The sequence below is a fragment of the Crinia signifera genome, chromosome 11 (assembly GCF_055691185.1).
Source record: "Crinia signifera chromosome 11, ASM5569118v1, whole genome shotgun sequence".
In the NCBI taxonomy this organism is placed as follows: domain Eukaryota; kingdom Metazoa; phylum Chordata; class Amphibia; order Anura; family Myobatrachidae; genus Crinia; species Crinia signifera.
In genome coordinates this window covers 639,198-660,588 of record NC_139227.1, presented here as the reverse complement: position 1 = coordinate 660,588, position 21,391 = coordinate 639,198, and the positions used below count along the sequence as shown (strand labels likewise).

Here is a 21,391-nt window from a genome sequence, read left to right as displayed (position 1 = left end):
CTCAGACAACTACATTTTTGGGCAACCTGATTCACTTCAAGAGGTGTCCCTCAACATAGACACATAATACTCCTGAGTGATAAATAAACATCATAATTGGCATTGCTTCTCAAGAAACAGAAAGGAAAGGCTAATTGTACAGAGTGATACCATATTAGACCAATAACTCCCAACACGATCCATTCCAGGGGGACAAAATGTTCTATTCCTGGACCAGTGGCAATTGCAGAGGTTGGGATGTGGCATGGTCCAGCACAATTTAGACCTGATTGTACGGCTGAAAATTTACATTGGCGAGTGTTCAGATTAGCCGCCGCCCTGTTAGAGTGAATTCCCACCTTGTGAATCAATGTGCTCACTGTAGCCGTACACTCACTGAATGTGTACGGCTACATATTAGCGGCGCAAATATGTCCAAATCCCATCATAACTGGATCACCATCAAATTACATTTATATTGGACACAAGTCGTCGCAGGCACCACATAGCCCTGGATTTACTCGGCGGTGTGATGGAAAAAGCCATATCTGGCCAGGGAACTGACATCACACACCCTCCCCTAAAACGGTCAGGCATGCCTAGCATTTTCCCTGACACTCACAGGGTTTTCCTAGGCACGACTGCGTTTCACTTTGTACTGCCAGAAAATTGACGGTTTCCACCTCAGATGCCTACATCTTGTCAATCACATTCTGTATAGAAATAGTTGCAGGCTTTCATCGCAGGATGGCCTAGCGTGTACTGTGAACCGCACGCATGCACAATGTTTCAATAATCGTTAAAGATTATTGTTAAATAATAGTTTGTACACATTAGATAGACACTAGACTGTATGCACAGAAATATTGTTATTGTGCATATTGTTTAAAATATTGTATAATGTGATTGTATTAGTTTCCAAGAGGGCTTTCTTCACAAATAAGGCATTCGTACAGGCTGGTATGGTGTCAGATGCCCGACAGCCTTTTCAACTGAATGTTGTCAGTTTTCCTCAAGGTTCAGCTGTAATAGATGTTAGGCACCTGCCACCACATCAATCTGTATAAATACCCTGTTGGTGAAAAAAGCCCTCTTGGAAACTGAATGAGAGTGTCGTTCTTATACACAGCTGCAAATTCACAGGCAAGCCGATAATTGATAGATATATGAGTACGGATCATATGGCCTATGTACAAGACCATCATGCAATATAATCCTGCAATTTTTTTATTTCTGGAAGTACGCAAGACTATTGACAGAAAGTCGGCATTTGGGGTGGTACACGGCCATTTTCTGTCAGTGTCAGGGAAAATGCAGCGTGCCCAGTTTGAAGGGAAGTCATGAGATATCAGCTCCGGTCCCAAACAGCCTGTTTCTATCGCAGCCGCCGAGTAAGTCCTGAGACTGCACACAGTGGAAAAATCATTCAATGGAGAGCGGCTTGCATATGGTTTTTCTGCCAACCGCCGATCAGGGTAATTTTCACAAGCTATTCACTGGTCTGAATTACCCATTTAGTCCTTTGGAGAGGGGTGGTCAGACTCCTGTGACTTCAGTGTTCAAAGTGTACTGTATAGTGACAATCAGTGCTTAAAGTGGTCCTAGAGAGGTGGTGGAACTCATCTCCACCGCCCCCCCCCCCCCATTTGTCACAGCTAGAGTGGGTGCTTGTGAGTGTGCAAAACAACCCAACATTTAAAAAAAGTAACAGTGCATGCCACTGTTACTTTTTTTTAAATGTTGGGTTGTTTTGCACTGTGGGGCATAAATTGAATTAGGGGTGGTATTATGAGGTCTGCTTTATTCTTTTCATGGGTGTGTGGTATAGGCCATAAATTTAGAGCTTTCAGAGGGGCGCCAAGCTCACAAGCACCCACTCTAGCTGTGACAAACGGGTGGGGGGGGCGGTGGAGATGAGTTCCATTTTAGGGCATGGCTTTGAGGAACAGGGGATTATACACATTTTAGGGCATGGCTTTGAGGAACAGGGGATTATGCACACCCTAATGGCCATTACACATTATGCCACACATCGTAATGCCCATTACACATTATGCCACACACCATAATGCCCATTACACAAATTGCAACACGTTAAGGCTCATTACGTTATACGATATAAGTGCCTCTTACCTACATGTTTATTGATAGGGTTTTCTTGCTCGATGCCAGGGGTTTCATGCACAGTTCAAGGGAAAGTGAGCAGTCGGAGGCGGAACCATTCTGCCTCCAAATTGGAACTGACGGAACACCCCGTTCCGGCTCACTTTAACCTTTTGTGACAATCCTTAAATTTTATCCTATATATGGGTACCAAGAATAAAGACAATTTTCACTCATAGCAATATCTTTCCAAACTCTGTCTCCTCCCTTCTTCCACGTTTTCCCATCAGATGAACTCGTAGAAGCATACAAACAGGGGGAAAAGTTTCAGGAGGAGTGTATTAATAGTGTGCACTTAGTTAGAAATAGCTTTGTGCCAATTAACAGCACAGAAAATGCTTGTGTGCTGTGTGCTGACCCCTGAGAAAGTCCCACGATATAGTAAGGGACGACACCGGTTGGGTTCACACCTCCATCCCCGCTGGCATTAAAATCAGATAAGTTTGATTATTCCTAAGCTATTGTACGGGTTCACTTTTACTGTTCTCCTTTTTTAGGTGTCTATTGTTTTAATAAATGTGTTTTTAAAACAATATCACACTATGAGCTCTGAGCTTGGAGAATTTTTTTAGTTTTAAGGGTCCTTGGATGGCGCCTGATGGGAAGTTTACTTGGATGTGATTAATCCCTGTGTGAGTTGATCATATTTACAAATATTTTTCTGTCACAGGGTGACCACTTAAATTTTTGCTTTATAAAGCAATAAACAGTCACAAGGTGGAGTTGTATGCCTATCCCACAGTACTCAAGCACTTCCAGTGTGTAAATTGGTGCAGGAGTCTTACCACCAATAAACATTTTGTCAAGGTCCAAAATTTCCACATTTTGCTATGTTACAGCTTTATTCCAAAATGGAATGAATTCATTTCCCCTCAAAATACTAAACACAATACCCCATAATGAAAACGTGCAAAAAGTTTTATGGAGATTTTAGCAAATTTATTAATGAAAGAAAATAAGTCACATGTACATAAGTATTCACAGCCTTTGCCATGAAGCTCAAAATTGAGCTCAAGTGCATCCTTTTTCCACTGATAATCCTTGGAATGTCCCTACAGCTTAATTGGAGTCCACCTGTTGTAAACTCAATTGATTGGACATGATTTGGAAAGGCCCACACCTGTCTATATAAGGTCCCATGCTTGACAGTGCATGTCAGAATACAAGTCAAATATTAAGTCAAAGGAATTGTCTGTAGACCTCCGAGAGAGGATTGTTCTGAGGCCCAAATCTAGGGAAGGGTACAGAAAAATATCCGGTCCCAATGAGCACAGTGGCCTCCATCATTCCTAAATGGAAGAAGTTGGAACCACCAGGAATCTTCCTAGACCTGGCCAGCCATCTAAATTGAGCGATCGTTGGAGAAGGTGGTCATTCTGTCAGAGAGGAGGACCTTTTAGAAGGACAACCATCTCTGCAGCAGTCCAATCAGGCCTGTATAGTAGAGTGGCTAGACGGAAACCACTTCTTAGTAAAAAAGCACAAGGCAGACCCTGGAGTTTGCCAAAATGCACCTGAACTATTCTCAGACATGGAGAAACAAAATTATCGGTACTTGTTTCCTAGCATGGCCACAATCGCGTCCATCGTGTACCTTAAAGTTAAGGTACACGATGGAGGCGATGGACCCGATTTCCTTTGAAATCAGGTCCATTTTGCTGGCAAAGGCAAAATCGGGGGCATCACGTCGTTCGCGTGCATTAACATGGCCCCCGACGCGACCGATGCGATGGCCGCGATTTTGCCATAGGCTTCAATGTTAAAATATTTTTAACATTGAAATCAGGAGCATCGCGTCGGTCTTGTGCCATTATAATGGCACAAGATGAGATGGACTTGATTAAGTCCATTTTACATAGGAAACAATGTGAAATGGGCCAATATGACCCATTTCACATTGTATATGGCCCCGTCATGGTGTAAAAGTGACGCAACCCCATTGTGAGCGTCACCCCACGATTGACGCCAACCCGAAGCGTGGCAAGCGCAGCAAGCCTGCGAGGGGCGGCGGTGCGCGTCCTCCGACCTTTTCATACCCCTATTATCCACATCGGCGTGGAGTTGAGAATATAAAGTGTGGCGAGCTGGAAGCGTGGCGAGCGCAGCGAGCCCCGCGAGGGGACGCGTATACCTGTGAAGCTATACGCGTCCCCTCGCCACGCTTCGGGCTCGGTGGCTCGCTGTGCTCGCCACACTTTATATATATTCAACTCCACGCCGACGTGGATAGTAGGGGTATGAAAAGGTCGGAGGACGCGCACTGCCGCCCCTCGCGGGCTCGCTGGGCTCGCCACGCTTCGGGTTGGCGTCAATCGTGGGGTGGCGTTGAGGGGGGTAAAATTGGGGGTCTGGGGAATACTTTACATTGAATCCAATGTAAAATAGGGTCCCAGGGGCCCTATTCACATTTGATTCAATGTAAAAATCGTGTCGATCGCGTCGGTCGCATGCGATGCGACCGACGCGATTTTTCCAACACGATCACCCCGATACAAATCGGTGTGGCCGTGCTAGGAAACAAGTACCAAATTATCTAGTCTGATGAGACAAAGATTGAACTGCTGCCAGGCGTCATGTTTGGAAGAAAGGTGCATCACAAAGACTGTGAATAATTATGTATATGTGATTTCTTAGTTTTTTTAGTTGCAAAAAATTTCTGAATTTATTTTATTTTGTCATTATGGGGTATTGATGATATGTAACTCCATGTGTTATTGTGATAATTAATTGTGATAGTTAATTAAAAGTGTCATGAGGAATATTCTCCTTTTTGTAGCTGCTGAGTAAGTCTCACTGTCGGAGATGGAGGCCTCTGCTGATGTCAGCGGCCCTCCTTCACCATGGCTGGGCCCATCTGTGTTTTTAGGTGGCACTCCCAGAAAACTCTACAAATGCCCCCCCCCCCCCCCCCCCAGCTTTCAATCAACTTGCCAACATCCAGCAATGGCTATCTTTCATTAGGGAACCCTGTGCATGTACACAGCATACCACGCACATTCGTGGTTATTTGATAGCAGCTTTGTGACGGGAACTAAAATGGCCCCTTAGTCCTTTGGAGAGGAGTTTAGAGATAGCCATTTCTGGACCTGTGCATTCTAATGCTGGGTTAAGTGCTGTCTCAGACACACACACATATATATATATATATATATATATATATATATATATATATATATATATATATATATATATAACCAATAGTGTTAAACAGCGCCCAAATATATTGTATTGAGATAAATAATCTCTGTCTTTCCAACTCCTTTCAAAATTACAATCAACCAAGATTTCTTCTTACATATAAAACATTTATTATAAAATACATAAAAACAAATATTCTTGAAATGGAAGTATTTTCTTGGGATTGGGGATCATACCAAGTCCTGACGTGTTTCGTCTCTTTATGAGACTTCATCAGGGGTTTGACACTTTTAGTATAAATCTTTAAAAATGCGATGATATTTTTACTTTTATTAGAGTTTTAATGGATTTCCTTGGTAGTGGAAGCTCAAAACAAAAAAATATTTTACTGTATTAGTTTGTCATGGGCATATGATCTGCCAATATTCAATCCTTCCTTTATTTCAATGGTAAATCTGTGCCATTTGTAATTGAGTAATCATCTTATTAACTTAATTGAGAAAGTGATGTGCAGGGCCAAAGAATTAGTGTTTACATGAAATAGGGGTATGATAATGAAGGTCTTTATTTTTTAAACCTCCAAATAGAACAAATCTCCTTTTAAGACTTGCCCTTTGGATGTTGGAGAGTTCACATGTACAGGCTACACTGAGGGGACTTCATACTTTATTTCAAGCCTTTACTTAAAAGGAGATTTGTTCTATCTATTTGGAGGTTAAAAAATAAAGACCTTCATTATCATACCCCTATTTCATGTAAACACTAATTCTTTGGCCCTGCACATCACGTTTTCAATGAAGTTAATAAGATGATTACTCAATCACAAATGGCACAGATTTACCATTGAAATAAAGGAAGGATTGAATATTGGCAGATCATATGCCCATGACAAACTAATACAGTAAAATATTTTTTTGTTTTGAGCTTCCACTACCAAGGTAATCCATTAAAACTCTAATAAAAGTTAAAATATCATCGCATTTTTTAAGATTCATACTAAAAGTGTCAAACCCCTGATGAAGTTGCATAAAGAGACAAAACTCGTCGGGTACTTGGTATGATCCCCAATCCCAAGAAAATACTTCCATTTCAAGAATATTTGTTTTTATGTATTTTATAATAAATGTTTTATATGTAAGAAGAAATCTTGGTTGATTGTCATTTTGAAAGGAGTTGGAAAGACAGAGATTATTTATCTCACTACAATATATATGTGGGCGCTGTTTAACACTATTGGTTCTGTATTTCGATTGTATTGATCCCTCTAGTAGGGGATCTAGTGTTATTAGCGAACACTCATATCTAGCGCAATTTCCTGATGATATTGTTTTGAGATATATATATATATATATATATATATATATATATATATATATACACACAAGCAAAACCAGCAACATCCTTTTCAAGGAAAAAACAGTTTTATATAGCATGTACTGTATGTGCAAAACCAACATTTTTTTAAAGTGCAAAAGAAGTTAAATTTTTTTGCAGCATGAGAAGACAAGAGGGAACAGACAGCTGCACACCTTCATTCTGGGCCCAGGATAGATACATACAGTATATATATATATATATATATATATATATATATATATATATATATATATATATATATATATATATATATATATACACATACATACATACATATATATATATATATAGACAAAAGTATTTGTCCACAACTTTTACCTATGAAATTCAAAGGTGTATAAAATAAAGCACCTAGCCATGCAGTCTTCTTTGCAAACATTTGTGATACAAAAAGGGTTATTCTGAAGACTCAAGTGGCGTGTGTGTAAAAGTCGTCAGTCAATACTTTGCTGATTCCATAGCTGAAGAGTTCCAAAGTCCTATTTGCATTAGCACAAAAACTGTGAGCTGGGAAAGTAATAGAATGGGTTTCCATGGCCAAGCAGATGCATGGAAGCCTCACATGACCAAGTCCAATGCCAAGTGACAGTGTGGTGTACAACACATCAATACTGCACTGCGGAGCGGTGGAAACATGTTCTGTGGAGTGCCGAATCACGCTTCTCTGGTTCTCAGGTGTAAAAAGATTTCCTGCATGACTGAATTATGCCAAATGTAAAGTTTGATGGAGGGGGGTTAATAGTATGGGGCATTTTTTCAGGGTTTGGGTTAGGCCACTTTTCTCCAGGGAAGGGCTATCTATCTTAATGCTTCAGCATACCAAGTCATTTTAGACAATAGTATGCTTCCAAATTTTTGGCAACAGTTTTCAGAAGGCCCGTTTCTATTCCAAAAGGACTGTGCCCCAGTGCAAAAAGCAAGGATTATAAATTCATGAGGTGGTGTGAAAGAACTTGACTGGCTTGCACAGAGCCCTGACCTCAACCCCATTGAGTACCCTTGGGATGAACTGGAATGGAGATTGCTCTGCAGAATGACCTGCCAAAAATCCCACAGAAACACTCCAATATCTTTGGGAAAGGCCTCCAAGAAGAGTGGAAGCCGTTATAGCTGCAAAAGGGGGACCAACTCCATATTAAAATATATGTGTTTGAGTACAATGGCAGAAGAAAAGGGGGGGGGGGGGGTAGCAGAGCAAATAAAAATAAAAAGATTGGACTGATTTCATAATAACATACAATTTATTACAATACAATGTGTGACCAACTGTTAAAAAAAAACATTCCTGGTGTATACAGTATAGCAAATAGGGCACATATTAAAAGTTAAGCCTCACACAAGACAGAGTAGTAATGGGGCTGTCCGTTCCTATGATGCCTCAGAATGATTAGGGACCAGTACAAAGTCAATGAATAAGGATGTAATTATCTTCCACTTTAGTTGTAGGCCAATGGATCCACATACCTCACAAAAGCTTAGAAGCTGGACACATGTTAATGGAATATTGTCCAAAGTGAGGGAGTGGTGTTCCAGAGCTGGGGCCAAGCGGGGTGGCAGAGATATCCTAATTCAGATGAGGTGAGGGTAAAACAAAGGGTGATGTCATCTGAGGCTGGTTCGGATCCGTCCAAAGGGCTTTATCAAAGGTAGTTGTATGTTGTACCTATAAGGGTTTCTCTGTATTGTCAGAGGCACAACCTCAGCTCAGACAAAAGCAGTGGAGGATAAGTTATTGACTTCATTGACAGTCTGAATGAACTTCATTATGCTGCTCCATGCTAGGTTTTAGACTGAATTAGGTGGCGGTACAATGTCAATACAGTCCCTGTTGGTGTAATGGTCAGGTGTCCAAATACTTTTGTCCATATAGTGTATATACTGTAAGTGTGTATAGATAGGTGCAGTACCAACAGTTCATTTGGGTCACATATGTTTCTATAAGTATATCACTGGGGAGAAAACATTTTCATTGTCCTGACTGGGTGTTACATTTGGAATATAATTTTGTCTGATACATTGTATGATTGCACTGTCTCCTGAATTGTTTTTGTTGTTTAAGTTTACAGTAAGCATGACAGTACATACAGCACAGTGGGAGAGATTTACTAATCTGCAATAAATCCCAGTGCTTTGTAGAGTTAAAATCTTTTATTTCCAAGGTTTTGTTTAGTGTTCTAGAACAGTTTCAAACTTTCTGATCAGGAAAACCAGAATGGGATTAATTTTTAAATAAACCATGATAACACTGAGCTAAATAAGTTAAAAGGCAGAATTACCTACAGAATATTGCTTTAGTTGTGTAATGACAGAATCACCTTTGTGCTAATGTGCATTTATTAATGTAGAGTAGTAGTAGTGTACTAAAGTGATTGAGAGGAAAAGGATAATCCGCACAGTCAAAAATTGTATGTTGTGATAGTCAGATATTCCCAATGCGTTATGTATTGCCATATATTCAGGCTTAATATATTTAGGGAGGTGCTGCCCAGGAATTAGTACAAACATATGCTAAAGAAATAAAAAAGAATTCCTGCAAGGGGCACTCTAAGCTGACTTATTTTGTTAATTCAGCAATCTTATACCTTCATACGGTGTCCCACGAAAAATATATTAAAATGTAACTTCTATTAACGACATCTTTAAAAAGCTGCGAAATATATTAAAAACATTGTGAAGAAAGTGTGAATAAGGTGACAAAAAATGTTAAAATGGAGCTGAGCGTCGTGTGCGTGTGTTTAATTACAGTACAGTGACTGCCCTGCATCTGTGTGATAATGTTATGTGATGGTATTGGAGTGTCCAGTTACCTACAGTAGTGTCTTACAGCACTGATCATCTAAACCAAGTAATTTACAGATTGTTACACTTGTATAGTTTTGCAGCTACAATGTGTGTAGCTGACTTCTGCAACTTTGTTGCTCTGTGCAATTATACATGTATCATCAAGCCATGGAGATTGTATGCAGCAATCCAAGCAATTGGCTGCCAATAGTTTATAAATGATCAACTTGATGATATTCTCCTGTGTGAATACCATTAATACAACATCACAGGTAATCTGCAACGTTAATTGTGAAAAATAGTTGCTGACAGCCTGTATATGGTTCTTAACCCCTTCAGTGGTGTTTTTTTTTGGGAGCCCTCCTCACTGGGCGAGTTTTTTATGGGGAGCGCTCCCTTAAAAAAATAACACCATTGCTTCCACAGGTCTGGGCAGCACCTCTGCACTGTCAATCAGCGGCTGCCCAGACCTGCGCCCCCCGCACCGCATCCCTGTCCCCGGCAGCCAGCTTGTCATAAGCCGACGCAAGGGACTTCATACAAAACCCGGAGGGGAGGGGGTGCCGGAGGCGCCGCAGAGGGGAGGAAGCCGGGGAGCGCTGAAGCTGCCTGAGTTCAGTGATTGAACTAAGCAGCGCTGAGTTGGGCGTTTGCGTTGTGCCTTAGGTAATGCACCACAAGATCCTGTCACTATCAATCTGTGAGACGGGAGGCAAGTGGCTCAACTGATAAATCAACACACAGTGCAAATAACATTTAAATGCTTAATGCATATGCACTCCCCACGTGGTCAGCTACTACCAGGTAGGGTCGGTCACATTAGCTATGTGCACCGCATCCCCCTGGATAGCCTGACGTACGTTTTGCGGTAACACTTAATCATAGGTCTGGACCTATGATTAAGCCTAACTGCGAAACGTACGTCAGGCTATCCAGGGGGATGCGGTGCACATAGCTAATGTGGCCGATCCTACCTGGTAGTAGCTGACCGCGTGGAGTGTGCATATGCATTAAGCATTTAAATGTAATTTGCACTGTGTGTTGTTTTATCAGTTGGGCCACTTGCCTCCCGTCTCACAGATTGATAGTGACGGGATCTTGTGGTGCATTACCTAAAGCACAACGCAAATGCCCAAACCTTCTGAGATACTGCCAGGTACTTCCATATGTACGGTGGGCGCAACAGCGGCTTAGTGCCTCATTATATTCGGAGACACTGGGCAAGTGTCCAGCGACTACAGTCAAGTGGAGTAGTTAATTAATTCATGTGCACAATACATGCTTATCAAATAGACACAGTACTGCAACTTTGTGTCAGCCAATAGGGACAATAAAATATCTAGTAATTACGTGCAGTTGACTAACAATTCTTATTAAGAACCCTATACAGGCTGTCAGCAACTATTTTTCACAATTAACACTGCAGATTAACTGTGATGTTGTATTAATGGTATTGACATGGGATCCCACAGGGGAATATTAACGCATACCAATAAGAATCAGCAGGCATGATAATTGTGCAACAGATTTATCATTCATTCAACTCCCTCCATCAAGATGATCATTTATAAACAACCATTGGCAGCCAATTGCTTGGATTACTGCATACGATCTCAATGGCTTGATGATACATGGATAATTGCAAGTAGGGTTTGGGGGGTTGCAATCGCACTAGACTTACGGAGTTGAAGTACAGGTATATTAGTCTCTGGCCCCCTGTGAATGCATATGTCTAAGAAGGCTTTCTTTTGTAAACATACAGGGGTGTGCTACCACGGACAAAGAATCAATCGGAAATTGGGGAAAGAATATGGTTTGTCACATATGTGGTGCACCTCTCAAGAAAAAAGGGATACACAATAAAATTTACCTTTTATTGGGTTTAAGCTAAAACTGCGAAATATGACGAACTTACATAAAACATAAAACAAGGTGAATACAGTGTTTGTTAAAAAAAGGCACATGCGGTGCCTGCATGTATTGATCTCCTGTCAAAAAGATCTCTTGAATAAATTGTTTTAATGCTAATATATGTGTCACCCTCTTATTAATGGCTATATTCGCCTATATTTAATCAAAATAGGGCATATAATGCTGGTTTGACAATTATCAGGATCAAGTCTGTATTTAACGCTCAGGTTGAATAGTACAATCTAAGGGATATGTCAATTCCTTATTGCAGGAGTGAAGATTTTGAGTTTGGATAACTGCCACTTATCATGTGTAGTGGGAGAGAAAATAAATTTTTGTCATTGTCAATCGGATCTCTCGGATATCTCCCCAATCTTTAAATCTCCTGGTGTGTGCACTGTTGGTACAATTCTTCAATTGTACCTGTTTCCTCCAAACAGTTTGCTATTTGGGAGATACAGTAAGTGGAGGTTAACCCTACATCAAATGATGTCACCTAATGTCTAGACACCAGCCGCCCTAGACATTAGGTGACATAATTTGATGTGGGTTTAACCTCCACTTACTGTATCTCCCAAATAGCAAACTGTTTGGAGGAAACAGGTACAATTGAAGAATTGTACCAACAGTGCACACACCAGGAGATTTAAAGATTGGGGAGATATCCGAGAGATCCGATTGACAATGACAAAAATGTATTTTCTCTCCCACTCACAATCTTCACTCCTGCAATAATAATTTATTTAAGAGATCTTTTTGACAGGAGATCAATACATGCAGGCCCCGCATGTGCCTTTTTTTAACAAACACTGTATTCACCTTGTTTTATGTGAGTTTGTCATATTTTGCAGTTTTAGCTTAAACCCAATAAAAGGTAAATTTTATTGTGTATTCCTTTTTTCTTGAGAGGTGCACCACATATGTGACAAACCATATTCTTTCCCCAATTTCTTACATGGATAATTGCACAGAGCAACAAAGTTGCAGAATTCAGCTTCACACATTGTAGCTGCAACACTATACAAGTGTAACAATCTGTAAATTACTTGGTTTAGATGATCAGTGCTATCAGACACTACTGTAGGTAACTGGACACTCCAACACCATCACATAACATTATCACACAGATGCAGGGCAGTCACTGTACTGCAATTAAACACACGCACACGAAGGTCAGCTCCATTTAAAAAAAAAATTGTCACCTTATTCACACTTTCTTTGCAATGTTTTTAATATATTTCCCAGCTTTTTAAAGATGTAATTAATAAAAGTAAAATTTTAATATACTTTTCTTGGGACACCGTATGAAGGTATGCTGAATTAACAAAATAAGTCAGCTTAGAGTGCCCCTTGCAGGAATTCTTTTTTCTTTCTTTAGCTTATAGTGTACTAAAGTATAATAGTTTAGTTCCCTTTCCAAAGCAAAACACTTTCCATAGAATACTATAGTACTGTAGGTGCGCCACCAATGTGGTCATATCCATGAAATAGAGAATTACCTTACACCAGGCATGTATAAACTGTGGCCCTCCAGCTGTTGTGAAACTACACATCCCAGCATGCGTTGTCATAGTATTAGTATTCCCTAATAGCAAAGCTGTGGCAAGGCATGGTGGGACTTGTAGTATGAACACGGTTGGAGGGCCATCTTTTTACATGCCTGTCTTATACTTTCTATGCATTGGAATCCCTGACAAACTTGATGTAATGAAAGAATAATAGTATATAAAACGATTTGATTCATAGCAGTAAGTTGGGCACAATTTAAATCAAATATAAAAGCATTATCCAAGATTGACTTTTATCATTTAAGATAATGAATCTGTCCCTTTGAGCTAACATTTCTTCCTTAAAGTCAGAGGTTTCCAACTCCAGTTCCCAGGTACTGTATCCCTATTAGGTCACACCTAGCATGTCATATTTTCTGGATTTCTTTAATTCTGCATTTTAACTATTTTGCTGAATTAGTAATGGTCCCACTTGTTTCCACAGACAGACATCCTGAAAACATTGGTGTATTTGGAGTCTTGAGTTGAGAACCACTACTGTAAGCTACACTAAAAATGCTTACATACAGTAGTTGAGACTGATAAAACAGATTCCGTGTAAATACTAGTTGTTGGAAATGAACATTGCACATATTACTGCAAAATAGAGATTATGTAGGTACAGGGGCAGAACTCTGGGAGGCAATGGAGTCATCTGCCACCGTGCTCCTGCTCCCAAGGGGGCACCTCTCCACCCCTGCAAGTTTGAATCAGTTATTTAAAAGCCAAAGATATTGCTTCTGTGGCTGAGTTCTGAAATATATATATATATATATATATATATGTATATATATATATATATATATATATATATATATATATATATATATATATATATATATATGTGTGTGTGTGGTGTGTGTTATCTATCTATATATCTGAACAGAAATATATATTTTATATAAGGTTATATAGGGTTGTGTGTGTGGTGTGTGTGTGTGTGTGTGTATGTGGGTGGGGGGGGGGGGTGGGGGACACCAATAAACATCTTGCCTCCGGGCAACTGGAATGAACTTATGCCACTGTGTAGGTAGAAGCAGTATTCATGGGAATGCAGATAGTAAAGTGGAATCACTGGGTAGGTACACCATAACAGAGGCAAACAGTTAGCAGGACACAACCCCTTTTGATGTTAAACTCACAAGTGTGACTTTATATTAGATAGCAGAGGTCAATCTTAATTCAGCAGCAGAGAGCCAGACAACAATCAGGTTCTGCAGTAACATTATCTCCAGTGTGTCTGACTTTGCCACCTTTTCTTCCTTTTTAATATATTACTTCACTTTGATGCCTGCATCTTAGAACAAAAGTAAAATCCATGTGTTTTGCATTAAACAGAGACTGGGTTAATTTGGATATATATATATATATATATATATCTAGAGAAATAAAGACGGGCGCTTCATAGTGCATAAATGTCGTTTTTTTTGAAAATTTATTCAGACATATAAAAACATGAAACATAGGAATGGGTAAACGTACCAACGGTGGCGGTTCTTAATCACCGCGGTCAAACAGCTTATGAGTGGTGCATGCAAGCACCCACAGACTGGAGCCGGTTACCATCCGTTCCCGGACATACAGCAAAACTGCAAGTGGTGGTGTTCTCCTGTGCTAGGCCACGCCCCTACGCGTTTCGTATCAACTTCGTCAGAGGGCCAGCCCTCTGACGAAGTTGATACGAAACGCGTAGGGGCGTGGCCTAGCACAGGAGAACACCACCACTTGCAGTTTTGCTGTATGTCCGGGAACGGATGGTAACCGGCTCCAGTCTGTGGGTGCTTGCATGCACCACTCATAAGCTGTTTGACCGCGGTGATTAAGAACCGCCACCGTTGGTACGTTTACCCATTCCTATGTTTCATGTTTTTATATGTCTGAATAAATTTTAAAAAAAAACGACATTTATGCACTATGAAGCGCCCGTCTTTATTTCTCTAGAAATCTCTTACCTGCTGGATACAGGTTCATTTGCCCCATGAGAGACGGAGCAGCTGGGACCAATATCCTAAGTGCCTTTACAGACTATCCTAATTGAAGGATTGGACGATTTGTTGGACACTGCAAGGTTTTTCTGGACTTATTATTACAGCGCATTGTTCTTTTTCTTTTATATATATATATATATATATATATATATATATATATATATATATAGCGTGGGGAATAAGCGGCACTCAGAGGCTGTGCAAACGGTGAAACCAAGTGGAATATTTATTCCATGTGCAGAGACCATACGTTTCGGAGCTCGCAGGCTCCGTCGTCAGTGGAGTGTAAGCACGTGCTTACACTCCACTGACGACGGAGCCTGCGAGCTCCGAAACGTATGGTCTCTGCACATGGAATAAATATTCCACTTGGTTTCACCGTTTGCACAGCCTCTGAGTGCCGCTTATTCCCCACGCTATATTCCTTGAGGATTCACACCCTCTTGTAAAGAGGGCACCTGAGCAAGTCATCTGGGCTCCACCTGCAGACCTGAGTGCCGGTCTCCCTGCTCTGTATATATATATATATATATATATATATATATATATATATATATATATATATATATATATATTTATTCTCATTAGGGATGTAAATAATGCTGAGTATGAGTTTTAAATTCCCTCTGAGAAAACGTTTTTGTCACCATATGTCATGAATGTGCACATCAATATCTTACCATGTTTGTATATATAATTTCAGCATATCTTGGATGCTCTGCGATGCTGTATATGACATGATTTATATGTTTGTGCATGTGTCACTTGGAGTGACAGCATTGGGACACAACACTTGCCTCAGTATAACCTAGAGAAAACAGTATCTGAGATTTATTTCCATACTGTAGCTGCATTATCCAATTTGTTGTGTGTCGCTGTGCTGTTAATTTATTCACATCTGTCATTGATGTTCTGCATGTTTCCTACCGCATGTGTCATATATATATGTATTCCTGTTTTTTGTATAGGCTTATTCACTGTGGTTATTATATATTGTATTGTACATTGTTAAGAGGTGTGTGCAGGTGATTGTATAAGTAGCATGAGAGGAAGAATGAAGCATGTACTGTATGGGGAACAAAGATTTGCATCCCAAAACTTAGCATGATCTCATCTATTTTGGCCATTGTGTTAAAAGGGATGTTAGATGGACTGAGCATCCCAGGACAAGGCACAGGGAAATACACTTATACATATGTTCAGCTTTATGGACAATGTTATGTAGCAGTGCCAGATGTTAAGGACACATTGCTATGGGATGGGTGCGTTAGCCTTTAATTCAGCTGGTTGCAAGCCATAGTGGCAGTTGCTATAGTAACAAACACTCATTGCATTTCTCCCTCCATAATGTAAAGCAAAGTGAATGTCACTGGACTGCTCCTGCTCTGCTGATCCCAGCTGTGCAAATCTGCCAGTGGTATTATAGCTGCAGATTGGTTGGTGCAACAAGACATAACGCATGTATGAGCCTATGCACATTTTAGGTAACAGTACAGCATGCTAAGACTAGTTACTGGTGACATCTTTGTGAATTATCTCCCAATGTCACTCTCCAAACCTTAACCTGTGCATCCTTTATTATGTATATGTGCAAACTGAATGAATTTGGTGAAACTGAGTCTTATATGTGGTGTATGTCATAAATATATAGCACTGTACATAAAACTCCACCACACTCTAACTTCCATACAGGCACTGCATATGCTCATCGCCTTTCACCTCTCCAATAAGATACATGTGATAAGGATACCCTGCTCCTCTAAGTTAATATTAATTCATGTTAATTAATTCAAGCAATAAATTATATTTCAAAATTCTGAAATTCCTCTAGACCATTCACCTCACCCCCTTCTACAAGATTCAAATATTTTTGGGGGATATATGGTCACGTAAAAAATAATGAAAGATAATATGTAGGATTGGGAACAGATTGGGCTAACATTCTAGAATTCTCATTTCATGCCTCATAAAATATCAAGCCTACCCACCGTAAGGGCTAAGACATGGGTGTTTTCATGCTCCTACACAACTGTTCATACAGAGGAATCTATCTAGAAAACCTCTTTTCCAACTTAACTATGCAACAAACTAATAATGTGAGATTTGTAGGAATTCTAAAGTGAATGTTTTCCTTATGTATTGCTGTCAGCTTATCTTATTATTGTATAAGGTTCAGGAATACGTCTGACCGAATGTTCAGCTAAATAGGCATCACATTGTTTACAAGACATGGAACGGTACTGACACTTGTGCAAAACAATAGCTAAAACTCACACTTGAATGACGTTGTCTTGTGAATGTGTGATCTTCTCTTGTTTGGAGAGATGCAATTAAGTGACTTCAGAAGCAGCTTTAGCTTCATTTGGACAACTTCTCCTATTGTACATTTGCATGGTGTTCTAGCTTGGGGTTGTACACCACAATTTAAGTATCCAATGTTTCTTCTCTGTAATGTATTTTCTATTTTACTACCTAATGTCTTTTATCCTCTGTGTCATTTTATTCTACTTTATAGTGTCTATAATGTTTATATCTTTCCTCTATTGTTTTCTTTGATAATACACCTTGATCATTTACCCTCTACTCTGCCAGTTTTTGATTTGCATTTACCATCTGCCCTCTGCTTCCTTATATTCATATCTTAGTTATTATTTATTTTTATGGTTTACAATAGTTATTAAACTATTGCTTCCTTTCACTCACTGTGTTACCCTTTCACTACTTTCTCACATTTGCTTCCTCCACATTCCTCTTCCGTGCTTTGTAGGAAAGGAAGAATATGCGGCTACATTCCGAGGAAACGAGTTCTTCTGCTATGACCTGTCCCACAGCCCAATCCAGAGTAGTGCGGATGAAATTACCCTCTCCTTTAGAACCCTCCAGCGGAATGGTTTAATGCTCCATACTGGAAAGTCTGCAGACTATGTCAACCTTTCATTGAAGAGTGGCGCAGTGTGGTTGGTCATCAACCTTGGATCGGGAGCCTTCGAAGCTCTAGTGGAGCCCGTCAATGGCAAGTTCAACGATAACAGCTGGCATGACGTCCGTGTCACAAGGAATCTACGACAGGTATGTCTCAAAAGTTTAATAGTTTGGGGTTTTATTTTATTACTTGTAGTACAATCACTGTAAAAAGTTACTCATTTATTTGTATTACCACCCATTGCAAGTGTTCCACACACACACACACACACACACACACACACACACACACGCACGCACACATATATAGATGCGTTTGTGTGTGTTTGAGTGCTATGTACATACACTTACAGTATATACTGTGTGGTGGGGGGGGGATATATATATATATATATATATATATATATATATATATATATATATATATATATATATATATATGGGGGAAAAAAAGGGTATAGAGAGCGCTTTTACCACCACATGGAATTTCCACCAATTACAGTCAAATACAATACAGTACAATGTGTAATCATAAAACCAGAGTGCTTTATTGAAGTTTCAAGAATCACATCTGGAAATTGTATCCTTTTCGGAAATGTAATATCAATAACCCGACGCATTTCGTCTTAAAAAAGACTTCATCAGGGGTTTAACACAAGATATGATTTCAAACGCTTATACTGGCGTGTTATTCCTTCAATGGTTTGCAGGCTGTAATAACCTTCCCCTCAGTGGGGCAAACTCCAAATATCAAAATATAGTGTCCAACGCATGTACTGGCGTGTTATTCTTTAAATGGTTTAAAAGCTGTAATAACCTTTCCCTCAGTGGGGCAAACTCTAAATATCAGATATTCCCCAAATGGGGTCAAAGGGTATGTGATGTGTCCACAGCCTTCTTCAGGCAACTCCTTAGGGTACAGGTGTCATCTGCAGACAGTTTTGTCCAGCATACCCCACTCAGATCAGAGCTGTGAATAGAAATTGAACCATATATTGCTGACATCTACATGCAATATATCCATTCTACAGCGGATTATTAGATACTGTGGACCTGATTAGTTGGATCAGGCCAACCGCACTGCGCAGACCTTGCTAACAGCCCCTCCTAATGGGGTGGTCCCTCCAAAAAATCTAAAAACTTCGTACACCTGTACCCTAAGGAGTTGCCTGAAGAAGGCTGTGGACACATCACGTACCCTTTGACCCCATTTGGGGAATATCTGATATTTGGAGTTTGCCCCACTGAGGGAAAGGTTATTACAGCTTTTAAACCATTTAAAGAATAACACGCCAGTACATGCGTTGGACACTATATTTTGATATTTGGAGTTTGCCCCACTGAGGGGAAGGTTATTACAGCCTGCAAACCATTGAAGGAATAACACGCCAGTATAAGCGTTTGAAATCATATCTTGTGTTAAACCCCTGATGAAGTCTTTTTTAAGACGAAACGCGTCGGGTTATTGATATTACATTTCCGAAAAGGATACAATTTCCAGATGTGATTCTTGAAACTTTAATAAAGCACTCTGGTTTTATGATTACACATTGTACTGTATTGTATTTGACTGTAATTGGTGGAAATTCCATGTGGTGGTAAAAGCGCTCTCTATACCTCCCACTAACAGGGGGGGGTTTAGAGTAGCTGCTCACACTTTAAGGGCGCACGTGGGGTCATTCTTTGGATATATATATATATATATATATATATATATATATATATATATATATATATATATATATGGATCGGCACTGTCAAATACTGTTAGAATATTATCTATGATCCATGCTAGATTATTTTATATTTGGATAGCTGACTATTTATTAATGATTATTTATAGCGATCTCCATTTTTCCTTTTGTACATTTGCAGAAGGCATTAAAAAGTGTTCTTTACCTTTATTCCCATAGATGCCTTATACAGTAGACAATATTGTGGATTTTATTCAAATTATTATGTTCATGAAGTTCTAGAATGTTTATTGTTCTGGAAAGTGTAACGGTAACTAGTATTTGTGCCATGGCCTCTATGCAATGACTTATTTGTCTAGTACTGTAAGTGAAAGTGTTGTGGCCATTGCAGGTCCTCATGCTAAATCGTTTCCTTGCTGTACTACATTAAATGTCAGCATATCCTTACAACCCCATTGCCACAGAACTACACCGGCTTTATCTGCCCACTAGTGATAAGGTGAAAAATGTATTATAGAAAAACTTAGTACAGCAGATAGATGCAAAACGTATGAATTTATAATGGTGTCTTCATTAAATGGTCAACGTGTTATAATTATTTGTTAAAATATATATTGGAGAAATTTAGAAAGATGGTAGTTCGATTTCAGATGGGATGTTGCTATGGGCAACCAATCAGATACTATATTTTATTTTCTATAATAAATAGATCTCCTATTTTAGTAAATTTTCCCCATATATGTATAGTTTTGCATCTATTTGGTTTGCTACAACTGTCACCATTTGGCTTCTACAGTTTGTGCTATCTGCTCCATTTCAGTGTTCTAAATGTGCAATTCAATCCTTCTTTTGGACATTGGCCAGTCTGTAACTTTTCTTTTTATCAGGGCTGGTTGAGTTTTATTGATACTAGACCTTGTATTTCTCTGCAATATAACTATCATGTTGTTTACCTTTCATCTGTTCATAAACAAACTTTTTGAAAAGTTAAAACAAAATAATTGTGTCCTATTAAAAGGATATAAATAATGATAGCCCAACATGTAGTGGTGTAAAGGCCCCCTTACATTTGTCCGACTTGTCATAACGACAAGTCGGACCCGATTGTCCCAGCAGCTCCCCGGGAGGGATCACATGCGATGGCACTTCATGTGCCAAGTTTTGCATGTGATAAATCGCATGCAATTTATCACATGCCACTCCCGGGGAGCTGCAGGGACAATGGGAGCGGGGGACAGCAGCAGGAATATGCCCGCAAACAGAGAGTGGGCAGGGGGGGGGGTCGGGGTGCAGGGAGCCGGGCAGGAAGCCGCTGGGCAGGGAGCAGGGGGGGCGGCGGCGCAGAGTACCAGGGAGCCGGGCAGGAGAACACGATGCAGCAGCAGCACTTCAAAAAAAAAAGAAAAACCCCATACAAACGAATAGGAAGCCATTGATTGGCTGAGACCTCTCTCAGCCAATGAGCGATTGGCTGAGAGAGGTCTCAGCCAATCGCTGATTGGCTGAGAGAGGTCTCAGCCAATGATTGGCTTCCTATGCATTTGTATGGCCCTTTTTTTTTTTGAAGTGCTGCTGCTGCAGCGTCTTCTCCTGCCCGGCTCCCTGGTACTCTGCGCCGCCCCCCCTGCTCCCGCTGATGCTGCCCGGCTCCCTGCGCCTGACTCTGGTAGGTCCCCTGTTGTGGGGGAGCACGGCTCCGGGCAGCACATAAGATTTAGCAAATCTTATGTGCAGCCCGTCCGACCTCCCATCTCTGATCCGATGCGCACGGGGCCGCGCATCGGGTCGGAGGGGATGTCACCATATGCGATTTGGGACGATTTCACGGCCCGATTCATCCGAATCGGGCAAAATCGTGCCCAAATCGCATAATGTAAGGGGGCCTAAAGTG

At 40.2% G+C, this 21,391-nt stretch overlaps 1 protein-coding gene across 29 annotated transcripts in view; it reads left to right on the top strand.

The window, feature by feature from the left end:
- NRXN2 (neurexin 2) overlaps positions 1–21,391 on the top strand; it is an 847,024-nt gene that overhangs the window by 272,610 nt on the left and 553,023 nt on the right. For all 29 annotated transcript variants that reach the window (XM_083165053.1, XM_083165057.1, XM_083165084.1 and 26 more), the window contains one exon: positions 17,652–17,953. In XM_083165053.1, the coding sequence (XP_083021179.1) occupies positions 17,652–17,953 (302 nt within the window). The remainder of the gene's footprint in view (positions 1–17,651; positions 17,954–21,391) is intronic.